General features: G+C 59.0%; 1 protein-coding gene across 7 annotated transcripts in view; it reads right to left on the bottom strand.

The window, feature by feature from the left end:
* The window catches only part of CABIN1 (calcineurin binding protein 1), a 149971-nt gene that overhangs the window by 6814 nt on the left and 127885 nt on the right, over window positions 1–15272 (bottom strand). For 5 of the 7 annotated variants that reach the window (XM_082697648.1, XM_082697652.1, XM_082697649.1 and 2 more), the window contains 5 exons: window positions 6246–6409; window positions 5329–5425; window positions 3779–4453; window positions 2475–2549; window positions 108–390 (listed from right to left, as the gene is read on the bottom strand). In XM_082697648.1, coding sequence (XP_082553774.1) covers window positions 108–390; window positions 2475–2549; window positions 3779–4453; window positions 5329–5425; window positions 6246–6409 — 1294 coding nt within the window. The remainder of the gene's footprint in view (window positions 1–107; window positions 391–2474; window positions 2550–3778; window positions 4454–5328; window positions 5426–6245; window positions 6410–15272) is intronic. The other 2 variants (XM_082697651.1, XM_082697653.1) reach the window with 1 other exon arrangement.

Here is a 15272-nt window from a genome sequence, read left to right as displayed (position 1 = left end):
CTGCCCTGCCCCCACTCCCCATGCAAGGATCAGGACTTGCTGCCACTGGTGGCAGAGGCCAGGGCCCAGCTCTAGCCTCACTGCCTAGTGGATGGGATGGGACCTACCTGGGCCCAGAGAGACCATGCTGGGGGTGGCTTCAGGCCTATGCGGCCGGGGAGGCCCTGAGTCCTTGGATGGGTCTGGTGTGGAGGCCGACGCTGAGGGAGGGCCGGGGATGAGCGCCGTGGAGGTGGCCGGTGCAGGGCGAGGTTTGGTGTGAGCGTCACTGGGCCGCTGGAGAGCGTCAGCTGGCACAGCGTCAGGAGCCGTGGGAGCCACAGCCCCAGGGAAAAAGTTCTCTCGGCTATCCTTGGGGTGCTTTGGGGTGGTAGGTGTATCCCCTGCAGCCTGTAAGAACAAAGGGAGGTGAGGAAGGCTGGCTGGGCAGCCCAGAGCCCTCGCCATCCCACAGGACACCTGTCTGGGTCTGGGACTGCCAACCTGCCCTCGTGTCACCAGACCCTGAGCCCCCCATGCTCCCAGCGAGGCCCCCAGGCAGCCCTTCAGGATTCTGCAATGCTAGGAAACTGCTGGGGACCCGTAACCCCTCCCTGGGAGGATGTCCAGGCCCTCCTGATAGAGACTCTGTGGAGGGCCTGCAGCTGGCCAACCTCATGCTCCCATTCCCAGGAGCCTCCTGGAGAGAAGCACGACTCCAGGCAGGGGTCACTGCAACCAATTTGGGGACTACAGCAAAATGGACCCTCTCTGAGAGGCAGGGGAAACAGATTCAGGGCCATAACCTCTCCCCCAACCGCAGCTCCGCAACCTGCATGGCCAGAGGCGGGCCCAGGCCCCAGCTGCCTGTTGATCCTCTTTGGGCCATGATCTAATCTAAGAAATGTGACCCTTCCCTGCCCTTGGCTCCTGCCAGCTCAGTATCTCCTTTTGCCACAAGACAGGGAAGGTAGGTGTTTGGGGATTTCCTATGTGGTCCTATCACTGGGAGCACCCTTTCAAAGCCTGCATCAGAAACAGCCATCCTCTGTCTGGAGTGCTCATTGCCAACCTGCCTCTACCTGGGTTGGCAGAGGAGGCAGGAGGGTACCCCTGGGGCCAAGCCCCACACTGTGGCCTCGGGCAGTTACTCCTGCTCCATGTAGCAGAAGCTGTGGTGAGGGCCGAGCAGGTCACAGGAACTGCAGGTCTCTTCTGGGCTTCTGGTCCTCAGCTGGGGGATCAGCCTGCTTGGTCAAGATCCAACTGGACTTCCTCAGACCTAGAGCCCTGGGCAGGGATGGTGGCCTGCTGCCCCATTTCACTGAGAGGAAGCCTGTCTGGACACTAATAGCATCCAGCAGCCTGCTGCTGGGGAACATGGGACTTGAGTCCCTGGGCTGTAGGTGGATGCCCATTGTCCTGAGTTCCTGCCTCTGGACTCCCTGTGGAGTACCTCCCTAGGGGGAAATGCCATGAAAGGGCCATGTGTGGGCAACGATGGGAGGGCAAGACATGCTCTCTTGTGCTGCTGGGGAAGGGGCAGTTGGGCCACCCTTGTAAGGACAAGAAGCCACACCTATTCAAATGGCAAGTATTTGCCCTCTGACCCAACGACCCAGGCCTGGGGTCACTCTTGAAGAAATGCCCATATGTGGTACAGGAAGATGCCCCATTGGCACTACTGAACAGAACTGCAACGGCCCCCTAGCTTTAGAGGGTGCCTCCTTTCTCTGCTGGCCAAACCCTGCCTATGGGCCTTTTCTTGAGCTGGGCCTCTCCCAGGAAACCCCTCTCCTTCAGCCCTGGCCCCTCACCCTCTCCTCAGTTCTACCACTTCTCAAAAGCTGTGGCTTCTGAGCCCCAAAATGATGGCTTCAGGGGTACCTACACCCAGGGTTCTGGCCTAGACCTCTCTCCTAGAGGAAAAGCCACCGGCCAGAGCCCAGGAGGGCCTCACCCCTCCTCCCTGCCACCAAGTCACGCTGGCCCATCTTCTGACATCTCAAGCCCACCTGTAACTCACTGGGCCCTTGCACCAGCCCATCCTCTCCACTCAGGAGTGGGGAGTCTTTCACAAACCCGGCAGCACTCTTCTCCCTCCCTTGCTGAATAAACCTCAGGACACTCATCCATTCTGCTCCTATCCAATTCATATCCCAGCCCCGCATCCCTTCCTCTACCTTTGTCCCAAATGGAGTGACATTTCCAGGTGAGCTCAGCTGGGTAAGGACCATCTTTCCCATTTACAGAAAAGGCAGCTGAGGTGAGGGGACCCCTCAGGTCACACACTCAGAGCTGGGGTCTGGGTCTGCCAAGGCCCCACCCACCATACAATGCTCCCTATGGGCTGCCTCCTCCATCTCTCCTTGGCCCAGGCTGACGCCACAAACGGTCCCTCCTGAGGTAATGCCCACTTCGCAGCCTGCAGCCTAGGGTCCTGGCATGGGGCTGGCCCCATATGAGGAGGTTGGCACAGGCTGGGTCCAGCTTACCTGTCTCTGGGCAGCGGCCCCGAGGTGGACCTGACAGAACTTCACAGCCTGCTCCAGCGCAGCCTCCTCGTCCACCTGAGCAAGGAAACACTCAAAGTCAAAGGAGCCAGGCCAGGTGGCTGGCCTCGTCCCGGCCCCCCGGAGTGTGAGGAACAGCTGCTCTAGATCCCCTGACACTCCTGTCTTGCTTGGGGAGCATGGGCAGAAGCACACATCCATCTCCCAGGTCCATCCTGCAGGGCCACTGCTCTGGGCCAGGCCGGTCCTATTGAGATCATGTCCAGGACCATGTTGTCATGTCCTCAGGGGCTGAGCCTGGCAGAAGGGGAGCCAGATCCTGCTCCTCAAGTGAGCAGGATGAGTCTAAGGTCTGGGTGGTGGTGGGGGAGGGAAGGTCTGACTCACCCAGAGCCCAAGAGCCCAGGGTGCCAGGGGGATGGCAACCAGGCTGGGGAGGCCTGGGGGCCGCCCTGGTGGAGCAGTGGGCAGGGTGTGAAGGAGACAGGCCGGGGTGGCAGGAGCAGCCAGGTGGGGACAGGCAGGGTAGGGAAGGGCCCACCCTCACCAGCAGGGAATGCAGGGCGTGGTTCTTATTCACCCAGGATAGAAAGAAAGCAAGCCTGATCCCAGATGCTGCGGAAGGAGTGAGAAAACAACAGGGACTCTCCACAGGTGTACCATAAACAGACATGGTTTGGGAGGAAACCACTTAGAAGGACGGACACCCAGTCTGAGCCAGTCGCAGCAGCTCTGGGGGCTCTTGATGTGGAAATCTTAAACAGAGAAAGAGCTGAATGTCTAACATAGTGGAAAAAAAAAAAAGGGAAAACACACTAAGGAGGGTGGTGGAGGCTCCTCACACTCTTGGGGCACTGACCCTGCTTTGGATGCCAGCCACAAAGGTCTCTGAGGCAGTGCCCTAGAGCCCGGCACCGAGTGGGGTCAGGGGTCCTGTCCCCCCATGCTGGATGTCATGAGATTTCTGCAAATGGTTTCATTTCCTTTAAAGCTGAGAATAAAGTTTTCCAAGCACTTTGTTTCTTGTCTTTTTCATGTATTTTCCCCAGCTCTCCTGAGATATAGTTGACAAAATCGCCCCATACTTAAAACGTACAACTCGATGACTAGACATGACCCTTGTTTTTCTGACTCTATGCCCTGCTTAAGGCAGAAAACCTCAAACGGAGGGAAGCAAATAGCAGGGCTGGGTGGGAATGACACCTAACAAGCACGCCCCACGGCCCTAGCACCCCTGGACAGACTGGGAAGGACCTTCCGTGAGAACAGAATTGTAGGCCACCCACCTGCTTGATGAGCATGTAGGTCTCGGACATGATCCTTTCAATGCGGCCCAGGTCGTAGGCCACACCCTTCTGGCCCTGCTGCCACACACGGTAGGCATCCAGCAGCAGAGTCTTGCCTGACTCCGTGTCCTCCAGGAGCTTCCTCTTTCGGCTGGGCCGTGTGGGTGGCTCCTCGGGGTGGCTGATCGCTCTGGCCCCAGTGGTGGTGGTAGGGGTGGCGGCTGGGACTGGCTGGGCAGGTGTGAGTGGGCTGGGTTGTTGCCGGGCACTGATGCTCAACTCCTCCAGAGACAGCTCAGTAGGACGGCTCTCGGGGCCACGGTCCCTTGGAGGGCGGCCTGGCTGTGGGGGTGGCGCCCGTTCGGAGTCTGAGCAGCGAGCGGTGGCCTCACCCGTGTCCATGGGCTCGGTAGGCCCTGCCCGGGGACTCTCCTTGTCCTTCTGCTCGCCAGCCTGGTCTGTGCTGTCTCCTGCCTCCATGGCTACAGGCCGGTGGTTGAGAGGACCCACCTTGCCTCCAGGCTCGGCTCCTGGCCCTGGGCCATCCGCCAGAGGTGGCTTCTTGGAGTGGGGGAGGCCCTCTTGACTATCCTCGGGACTGGCCTTATGGGGGACGTCGGTGGTCATCCTGCCTCCAGGGAGGCCACAGGCCTTGGGCCCCGGGCGTTCTGACCCCTACGAGAAAATCAAAGGTAAAAGACTGTGTCTTTTGTATTTCTACCACATGGGTGACCAGCCCAGGCTGGCCCTGGAGACTTGCCTGAGGAAGTCCCTCCCTGTTCTGCTCCTCCAGCCTTGAGAGGGGCTGACAGGAGGCGGGAGGTGGCGGGAAGTGCCTCCACTCTGGAAGAATGGCCTGTGTGGGGACGGCCCTCCTCTAAATGCGAGGCTGAGGGCAGTCCTGGGTGTCTAAAGGGGAGGTGACCCACCAGGGGCCACCATGCATGCTGGCCACGGAGCTGAATTCTCCCGTTTTGGGCTCTCATGTGTCCCTAATGCACAGCAGCCGAGGTGGAGTCTCAGGGGGCAGGACCCTGAGCCCCCACACCATGGCCCAGCTAGTCCTACTGGGCAGGGGGCACTGCAGCAGCACTGCCTTGCCTCAGCCCCCTCCCGCTAGGTTGGCTGGTCAGGGTGCTCAGCTCTGAGAGGGGGCAAGGGCTGTGCCTGCCTTGAGGTGCAGGTTGGGGGGTGAAAAGAGGGCAGGTGTACCCGGAGCAACCTAAGGCCTCACTCAGCCCACTGGGAGCCCACCGTTGCTTCAATATCAGCGCTGCTGTGACCCTGAGGTTGACCTGCCAGGTCGGGGTACACTGCTCAGCGAGCAGCCTCAGAGAGTGTTGCTACCGTCCTCCCCGCCCACAAGCCCACATCTGCCAGGTGGGTGAGTACCTTACTAAGTGTCTGCCACTTCCTCTTTGTGCTGCCTTCCCCACCCAGGGGGGCAGGGGTGTACTACTTCATAGGTAGGGACACTGGGACATGCCTCATGGCAGCTGAGCGAAGGGCCGGGGCCACCTCCTGGGAGAGGACAGGGGCCATGGGTGTACCTCTGCAAGCTCGCTCAGGGTGTCCTCCAGCACCTTCACAGTGAGGATGAAGGCCCGCTGTGCCAGGACCTGGCGGTCAGCATCTCGCAGATACTTCCTGCAGGCACACGGGGGTGGCCGGAGAAGAGAGCAGAGCCTCAGAGCCACATGGCCTGGGATGGTGGCCCACACCTCTCCTTGCCCCGAGAACATCTGCGGGTCCCTCAGCATCCCTCCTGCCTGGGGCACTCCCCAGAAGCCTTCCCTGAGCCTCTTGCCATAGCACCTGGCATGGACTGCCCTGGGCCCTCTGGGCCGAGTGAGAGCTGGGGGCCTCTGGCTTTTCTCTGTAAAGCTTGTCTCCAGGGTGCCCCAGACCCCAGCTGAAGCCCCTCGGCCCCCACCCCCCACCCCAGCCCCTACAGGTGAATGAGACAAGAGAAGGTAAAGTGGTGCAGGAATAGAAAACAGCTGTTGGTCCAGCTGGGCCAGACCATAACTCCCAGGATCCCTGACAACCACTGCAGGTGGCAGCTGCAGCAGATGTCCCTCGGGCCTATCTGTCCCACCCTATCTGGCAAAGGGATCCCTGGTTACCTCTGCGACTGTGGTCCCCCTGTTGCCTGGCCAATTATTACTCGCCTTCCCCTGAGGGAACCTGGCTATCATCTGGACCCCTGTCTTCCCCGCGACCTGACAGCACCCTGAAAGCTCCAAGCTAAAGGAAAGCAGGAGGTAAGGAAGGGGTAACTTGTGTTTGCCCTGAGGGCACAGGGCAGGATGCTATCTGATACCAGAGAGGCCCCTGAAGAGAAAGGGTAGTGTGGGCTCCCCAGCCGGTGGAGAGATGCCCCGGGTGGGTGAGGGGCTCTGGCCCACGGCAGTGCCAGCTGCCCTCATGGGGCTGAGTGTGCATGCGGCCAGGTGGCTGTACTCACTTGCCCTGGTCTGGGGTCCGCTGCAGCATGGAGGACACCTTCAGTAGGGTGCTGTGGTCCCGGAGCTGGGCCAGCACCTTGAGCAGCAGCACAATGGAGCGGTTCATGTGCCAGGCAAAGCTGCCTGGCCGGTCGATCTCGTCCACGGGGATCCGCCAGATGCCCTGTGACAGGGACAGAGGTGGGCGTGTGAGGGCGGCTGCTGTGGCTGGAGCCTGCTGCAGTGCCAGAAGGTGCTCTGCCCAGGCCAGGACACCTTGGAACCCTCCTGCCGTCCCAGGGGAATGGGAGTGTTTCCCCCTATGGATGGTGGCAAAGGAGACACATGCTGTTCCGCCCTGTCCTCTTCTGAATGGCTGCGTGGCACGTGTGTACTTGTTCTGTCCCCTGCTCGAAACATGCAGGTTGTGCCTAGTCAAACGCAACCAGTTGGAAAAGCCCGGGGCCTCTGTGCCTTCACACAGGTGCTGACTCAGCCACGTGACCAATCCTAGGGCCAAACTGATGGGTCAAAAGGTGGCCACTGTGAACTTCTGGCAGCTGCTGCTGGCCAGATAGGCTCAAGCCTGGCCCCCACCCTCCAGTGATGCCCAGCGACTAGAGGGCTAGGCTGAGAATGACCTGCAGCTTGCAGAATGCCCAGCTTGCCTCCAACCTGCCTTTGTCCGGGGTACACTTCACCTGAGACCTCCCCCCTTCTCTGCCATCCAACCTCACTGTCTGAAGGCTGAGCTAGAGCAGGGCTGGCTCTGGGGAGCCCTGCCACCATCTCCCTCAGTCTGGTGTCAGACACCGGGCACCCTGCCCATCGGCAGCTGGGGCATCTCCATACCCAGCACTGTGTCTGAGACCTACTGGTCCAGCTGAGGCATGGTGAAGGAAAAGATGCCCAAGGGAGTGAACTGTAAGTGAACAGAAGCAGGCCTGAGGATGCAGGACCTAGACATTAGAATTTACGTCTCTGGGACAGGACTTTGGGGGCCTGGAAGGAGCAGGTGGGCACACAGCTGGCTCCCTGCAGCCAACACCCTAGAGAAAGTCCTGCCCAGAATGGACTGGGCCAGGGAGCAAAGCTGTCTCCTCCACCTGGGGGTCCCAGCAGGGTACCCAGGGGGTGTCATTTCCAGACCCTATTCCTGTGGGTGCTCAGTGACTAAGTCCATGTTCTAGCAGTCCTGGGACAGGAGGCAGAGTACCTCCAGCCTTGAGCCACTCAAGCAAGAGAGAAGCCTAAAACCTGCAGCTCCAAGCCCCCACAGCCTCCACACTTGATCCCGGGGGCTCACACTGCACACACTGGTGCCACCCTCCTCCCTCCAAGCTGTGTGAAGGCTGGCAACTATCCTTCATCCCACGCAGTGCCAAACAAGGCACTAGCTGCTTCCCGGCCTGAACAAAACTAGGAGGCTGAGGCCACCCTCGCCCACAGCTCTGACACCAATGCTGTACCTTCCAATGGGGCCCAGGTGGCTTCTACAGCAGCGCAAGAAAAGCTGTCTCTTGACAGGACAAGGGACAACTTTGAGCAGTTGTCTGGCCAGTGTGCCCTGATACCCTGTCCCCAAATGTGTAGCAATGGCTGAGAAGGTGCCATCTCTGTTGCCTGCAGGCCTCGCAGAGTAAGACTGAAGAGCCTGGCTCTTCCACGGCACTGCAGACATCACCCTGTTCCTCACCATGGCAGGAAGGGCAGAGCTCAGAGAGGAGTGACTCCCTCAGGGTCACACAGCATGGGGGTAGCCTGAGAGTTGGCCCCTCACCACGCCCACAGCCCTGAGGACAGGGAGGACAAGCCCAAGCAGCCCAGAGGGAAGCCTCCACCACCTGCTCGAGCCCTACACTGCTGGCCTTGGGCTCCTTCCCACACCTCACAGGAGAGGGGGTAAGCCAGAAACACAGCCTGACCATGTGCTGATACACTGTAGGCGTGTGCCAGGGCTGGCCCAGTGCCACAGGCCAAGTCCGGGAGCTGGGTGTGACCCTACTGCTCCAGGATCTCTCTCTTCCTTAGGGCATAGAGGGGCATGCCCTGCTCTGCACTGTCAACCATAAGGGCCCAGAATGACCCTGGATTTCACTGAGGGCCCCCCTCTTCCCTGGCTAAACCTCTGAAGACTCGAGGACAGGGGGAGGTCACTCTTCCCAGTGCACCTTGATCTGGGGTCAGAAGTCTCTTTCAGCTGCCTTGTGAGCACCCCCACCTGGGGGTGGAGGACCCTGATGTCCCCTGGGGGGCAATCAGGGAGGATGGATGGAAGACACACATTTGTTTCTCAAATCGTGTTTGGGGGTGGCTATGTAAGAAGAAGGGCCCTGGTAAGTGGCCCTGTTCATCCCATGTCACCCCTGTCCTCCATGCTAGCTGAGTCAGGGCACAGGCTGCAGGAGGGGAAGAGGTCTGAAGACAGGCCCGCCAGGGACTTGGGGTGAGTCCGGCTAAGGGCACAGATAAGGGTCATGGGGCCTCAGATATGGTGCCAGTACCTCAAGAGGCTTCAGGTACTTGGGGTACATAGGCCCCAATGCCTGGCTCCCACAACTTGCCTGATGGGCACCAGCCCCATCCTGCACCAGCCCCAGCCTGCTCACCACCTCTGGAAGGGGCCCATTTCATCCTTGGTAAATTATCAGAAAAGGTTTCTTCCACAGTGCTAGAACCACAGGGTAGCTCCCACACCCCCGCCCCTCCCTGGCATTCAAGCCTGCTAACATTCCTGCCCCAGCTTGGGCCTCATCCTGCCTCTTACTTCTGCTCTTGCCCCTAGTCCATCCACCCAGCCTGGGCCAGGACAAGTTAGGAAAAAGATAATGTCAGTGCATCCCTCCCGCTTATATCCTTGACAGCCAGCTTCCTTACCTACCTCAGCTGAAGCCCGAGCCTCACTGGCCTTTGTACTCCTCCCTTGACTCCAGACACTCACCACATCCTCCCTCTTATAGAACTGTTAATTTTATGCTTCTCACTTTTTGGGGTGCCCTCTCACCTCCTCTGCCCAGCCAGTCTTTTGTGCCCTCTCAAGCCCGGCTATGATGTCACCTCCTCTCTAAAGCCCTCCTGGCTTGCTGCCCTCCTAAGTCTCTGCCAGGACCACTCAGGGTCAGCTCCTTAGATGGTCAGGGGTGGGCCTGTGGCTGGGAATACATCCTCAGTGGGGGCAGGTCTGCTTCAGCTCCAAGTCCCCAGGGACCCGACACAACCCCAGTAGAGCAGGCAAGGTGCCCAGCTTGAGAAGGGCTTCCTGCTTGCGGAAGCTTAGCTCCTCCATCTCCCTGCCAGTCCCTCACCCTGGAGGTTTCCAGGGTAGGCGGGAAACAATTCTGCTCACAGGGAAATGAATGCTCTTTGGAGCTCTGGGTGGGGACATGAGCCCTGCACCAGAGGGGGGTGGATGGTGGATGCCAGCAGCATGCCTCCTTGCTCATGGCAGGTGAGCAACACACTCGCTGAGGGCTGCCAGGACCTGGGGTTGCTTGGAGGTGTACCCCGCCAGGCTCCTGGTCAGGTGGGGGCCAGCTCTCCCCTGAAACACAGGAGGGCCTGAAAAGGTGATGCCAGAAGGAAAACATATGGGGCCCTCTGCAGGGTGGGCCAGGTGACCACAGCAGACTTTGCAGATGGTGGGGGACATGGGTCCCTGCAGAGAGGGGATCCCAAACTCCTGCTCTTGCCCCCAAGTTCTAGAATCAAAGATGCAAGGCATTTACCTGTTTGGTTTTTTCTCAGAAGAGGGATGGGATGTGCCAAAATGAGCCAGTAGCATGCTAAAAACAACAACAACAACAAAAAACATACCTTCTCTGGAGGACTTAGCATGTCACCTCCCGAAGTGGGCCAACCTGGGACTGTGAGGGGTGACCAGGCACCGCTAGACCCACTGGCAATCACATGCAGGCAGGGGCTGTTGTCTGCTCATTGAAGCAAGGAAGTACCTTCAATAAGACACTTTCTGTCTGCCTGCCACCTGTTCACTGTCATGCCATGGCACCACGGGCCTGCCCACCTCACTTTTGGGGACTGTCCTTCCCACCACTACCCTTCCTCCTGTGCCCCGTTCCTGATTTCCAGAATGCTGCTCCCAGCCGGGCAAATCTGGTGGCATCAGAGTTTCACGGTCATGGACGTTTTCAAGCATACTCAGCTGGCTCAAACTGCTCACTGTGCAGGTGGGAACCCGAGGCCCACTGAGGGGCAGCGAGCCCCCAGCCACCTTGCTGGATGGCAGCCAAGCCCAGAATGCACAGCTGGCGCCCTGGGCTACCTTCCACCACAGCCACTGATGGACGGAGAGTCTGTCCGAGTGGCATCTGCCCCGCAGGCCCGTCTATGATCCCTCTGTGGGCAGAACAGCGACCCTGTGCCCGGGGAACCAGACTCCTAAAGGGCTTTTGGTCAACCCCTGGGGCCACAGGGGCCAGAGTGCACCCTGTGAAGACAGGAGTACATGTGTTTCAGGCCATGGTTTGGATCCTTTCACACAAGAGTGGCCTATTTGTCCATTTCCTTTCCAGATATGTGCATGCAGTCATAACATAACTGCGTATTTCAGAAAGGATGGAAGACCACACATGTCAGGGCAGAGAATCCACGGAGATTCAGAAGGGAACCACAGATACCAGAAGCCCTGGGGAGGTTCCTGCAGACATGCAGCTAGCCTCCAGGGACAGCTGGCCTGAGGGCGGGGAGCCACCAGGCAGAGTCATCAGCTGGCAGGGTGGCAAGTAAGCCAACAACTCAGCCTTCTGCCTGAGCAGTGCCAGGCTTCTGTGTCTACAGTCAGAGCCCCCACGGTACCCGCAGCCCCAAGACAACTGGGACACTTCCCGCCCCCTACAGAGGGGAAGAAGCCGAAGCACCCTCCCCCTACCGCCCCTCGGAAAAGCAGGGAGGGCCCAGGGCAGGGACAGGCAGCTGGTGAGGGACGTCTGCACACTGAAGGAAGGGGTGCCAGCCAGAGTCCCACCTGCAGCAGCCAAGGCCACTGTGCGCGGGCCTCAGGGAGGCTGCGGGGGATGTGCCAGGAGGCATCTGAGGGGGATGAAGAAGGGGCCTAAAGAGAGGGCAATAGGCTGCAGTGCCTGAGAGGGGGAGCAGCTGGGAAGCGCCGGAGGGAGGCCTGCACTTGGGTGCTGAAGGGCAGGCCAAAGCAGGATCACAGAGAGGTGAGGGCAGGAGTGGGAGCCAGTGGCAGCAGGGATCCCACAAAGAGGGTCTGGGATGAAGCTCCCCTCGAGTGGCCCACAAAGAGGGTCTGGGATGGGGCTCCCCACTGGTGCTGGGCAGGGCCTAGGAGGTATGACTCAGGGTCCCTCTGACTTCTCCCCTGTGCCTCACCCACTGGCCCCCTGTCCTGTAGCTCTGGCTGCCCCCCAAGACTCCCCTCTGCCAAAGTGCAGGCACACACGCAATCCTGGCTGGGACGGTGCCTGCTTGGAGAGCTCTGAGGAGCTGGGGGCACCCAGCAGCAGCCTCGGAGCACTTAGGAACATGGGACCATGCTTGAAGCTCCACCCACGTGCAGCTCCTCAGGAGCGGCTCAGCCGACCTCAGTGCGTTCAAGTGGTTCTAGGCTCCTGGCTAGCAGATGAGATCATGGAGACAGACTATAACCACCTGAATAATTCATGGAGCCCCAGACTCTGAAGTTACCAAACCCTCCCTGTAGCCTCAAGACTCTGGCATCCTCCTGCTGCTCTTAAGAAAACAGAGCTTCACAAGGGGAGCCCCACACTGGGGCAAGCCTGGGGGGTCATGGAGGCTGGAGAGCATGGTTGGGGGCCCCTGGAGACACCCCCAGGGGAGCTGAGAGCTGGGTTAGTGGAAGGGGTGGGGTGCTGCTAGGCCACCCTATACTCTTGCCCGTGAACACACTGGCCACTCCCAAAGGGGGCTGGAAAGCAGAGTGAGGCTGGTGCCTGGGCAGGAAGGCCACGAGGCCTTGGCCTCTGGTCACCAAACCCTTGGCAGGTAGCCCCTCAGGGATGGACAGCAGATGCCTCCGCTGGCATGGAGTACTGCTCGTAGCTGCCAGGCTAAGGTCGTGCTCATTCCCAAGGCTCATGATGTCGCCAGCACATTGTAGTCTGGGGGCAGCTTCCTGGAGGGGCAGGGACTCCCCTCTCCCCAGATTCCTGATCAGTGGGCCAGTCCACACCTCCCTTCCTGCCTCAGTGTGGGCTGGCAGGCCTTGCCCATCCATACTGATGGACTCCTGGCTCCCTGCATACCAGTAGGGCTTGCCATGGCTTAGGAGGAACTCTGAGCTTGGCAGCCCGAAACCACAGGTCCAGATACAGTTCTGACTCCCAGTAGGTCCAAGTGCCCTGTGCAAGGCCACTGTTCAGGCCATCCTCAACAATACACCCCAAGGTCATTCTGAGGCTCCCAGATGTACCGGTCACCTACATGGATCCCATCTTTCAGTAACAGCTTCTCCGTGGCCCCGTCCCCTCCAAGGGCACAGGCAAAGGCCCCTTGGGGAAAAAAAGGGGCCCAGAAATGCCAAAGCAGAGAAGGAGGCAGGTGGGAGGTGTGGCCTTGTCGGGGTCTTCCAACTAAGCCACACTCAGACCCAGGCCATGGGCTTGTCGAGGCTTAAGCTGTGGGGACTGGGTGCAGACTCTGATTCCTCCCATGCCCACGCTGGCAGGGACTGTCCAAGAGTGTAATCAACCCACCCCTCATTTTCCAGAGGAGTAAGGTGAGCTCACACAACCTGCCCAAAGCTACCTGGTGACCTGGCATGGGACCAGACATAGGGACTAGACTCCCCGACTTCAGGTCTCTCTCCTCGAGTTCTCTCTGAATGCTTACAGAGGTACAAAAGGTCAGCAGTGTGATCTGTGATTTACAGACTAGAAACAGAAACACAGAACCAAGCAGTGATACCAAATCACTTCAGTTTTGAGCCAGGGCCTTTGAAGACCTGAGGCGGCTTCCCTGGAAAGGGGAAGCTGGAACTGGACACCTGCTGGCAGAGCAATGAGGAGTGAGTGTCCTCCACCAGTACCTCTGAGCGCCTCAGAGACTTCATAATCTAGTCCCCTGAGCCCCTGCTTTGGGCATGGCCTCTAGGACTCAGGTGTCCCTTCCCCACTCTGCTACTACTGGGGTCATGACCAACTAGGACACCTGGCAAGGCTCAAGCCGGAGGACAGAAGAGAAAGTAACCAACCCTGGGAGCACCCAGAAAAGCCATAAAGGAGACAGGCTTCTGTGCCTTGGGGATAAACTACGCAGGGAAAGGCAGTGAGATGCCACGTGAGAGTACTATGGGAGACCCGGGGTGCTCAATCTGTTGAAGCAACAGGTGGGCAGCTGGCTGTCTGGATCCTCTCCAGTTCACCCCAGGCTGCTGCAGCCAGAGGGGCTTACGTCTGCCTGGGGCCTTCTTAGACCTCCCCTACTTGACTAGGGGCTTCTCACAGGATGCTTATAAAGGCTAGCTCTGGAGATTAGTAGCCAGTCCCAAGCACCCAAATCCTGGCCTGCCCATTCATGGCCTCCCGGACTCTGAGCTACCTAGCGCTGGGCAGGAACAGCTGTGTCTTTCTTACTCACCAGCTCCTCAGGCCCCTGGAACAGATCCTGGGGGGAACGGAAGGCCTCCCACAGGAGAGTCAAGCTAGGCTGACGGGGACATGGGGCCACTGGGCCTGCCCAAGCGGCCTCCAGGAAAGGAATGTTTCAGGGCAAAGCCACAAACCCTGGCCTCCAAGTCCCTCAACCTCGGTGCAGCTCTAAAGTGCCTCTGAGTGAGTCCCCAGCATGAACCAAGGCCTAGACAGGTTTTAGAGAGTTTATGGCCCAGGTGAATCCCCTTTGGGTGTTGGGGAGGCCCAACTCAAGGCTGCTCCAGAGCGGCCTTGGGTCTCCCAGGGTAGATCAGCCTGGGAACTGCACAGAAAGCCAAGTGCATCCCAGGAACCAGGAGTCTCATGGATGGGTCAGGCACACCCCCCAGAGGGAGTCCCTGCAAGTAGGAAAGACAGACACACACATATCCAGGGTGAGGGGAGAGAAGGAATGGCTGGTATAAGGAGTAATGGGCTGGGAGAATAAGGAGGGAGGGAATAAGGGGAGGGGATGCTCAGGGAAAGCCAGAGAAAACCCAGGAAGGAGAACGGGCCAGAGGAGGAGCCTCTGTCAAGTGGGAGAAAATGGGCAATCCCCTAGAGCTGACCTTATGACCCAGAGTATCCTGAGCGGTAGAACAAAGTAATGTGGAATTTTTTTGTTTTGGAGCTTGCAATTTTTATCTTAAATTTTAACTCGGTAAACAGAGCACAGGTATTTTTTTTCTATCATCAAAACTCCTATCGTTTAAATGACCACAGCGCGTTACCCCACAGGTGTACCCAACCAGTCCCCTCCTGGTGGGTACCTGGGGCTTAGTCCTTAGAATTACTATGAACCACACTGGCTGAACAGCTTTCCCCATAGATCTTTTCTCCCTCTCCTTGGACTGGATCCCACAAAGGGGACAAAAGAGTGGGTATGCTACAGCAGCAGGAGCAGGGCCTGGATGCTGACCTATGACAGGGGGTGCATGTTGGGGGGGTGCAGTCCATCATCCCAGGCCTTCCTGGTCCCCAGCTAGCTCCGTGTGCCACAGTACGACAGATGAACAGGCCTCCCAGGGCTGCTTAGCTCCAACATTCCTATTCACAGAAAACACAGTGCTGCGAGCACCCAAGGGAGAACCCGTTCCCCTGGCAGAGGGATTCCTACACCCCCCCCCCCCGCCGCCGCACCTGGCATGGGTGCAGTGGTGACTCAGAGCTCCAAATAGGCGAGGGCGGGCAGCCTGCTGGCATCCCATTCCCAGGAGCAGTGGGCATGAGGCCGTGGGAGCAGTCTGCTTCCATGCAGGTGACGAGCTGAAGGGAGCAAGGGAGCCCCTCAGGAGGGAGAGGTGCTGGGGTAGATTAGGGCCTCTCCCCTCAGAGAAGCATAAACACTTTCCACAGTCTAGCTGCAGTAAGGCAGCCTTACTGACCCCATGCTGAGCCAGGACAGAATCTGGACCC

The sequence above is a fragment of the Mustela nivalis genome (genome assembly GCF_964662115.1).
Source record: "Mustela nivalis genome assembly, chromosome: 14".
In the NCBI taxonomy this organism is placed as follows: Eukaryota; Metazoa; Chordata; class Mammalia; order Carnivora; family Mustelidae; genus Mustela; species Mustela nivalis.
The sequence above is the reverse complement of the archived record's forward strand: the minus strand, read 5'-3'. Positions and strand labels throughout refer to the sequence as shown.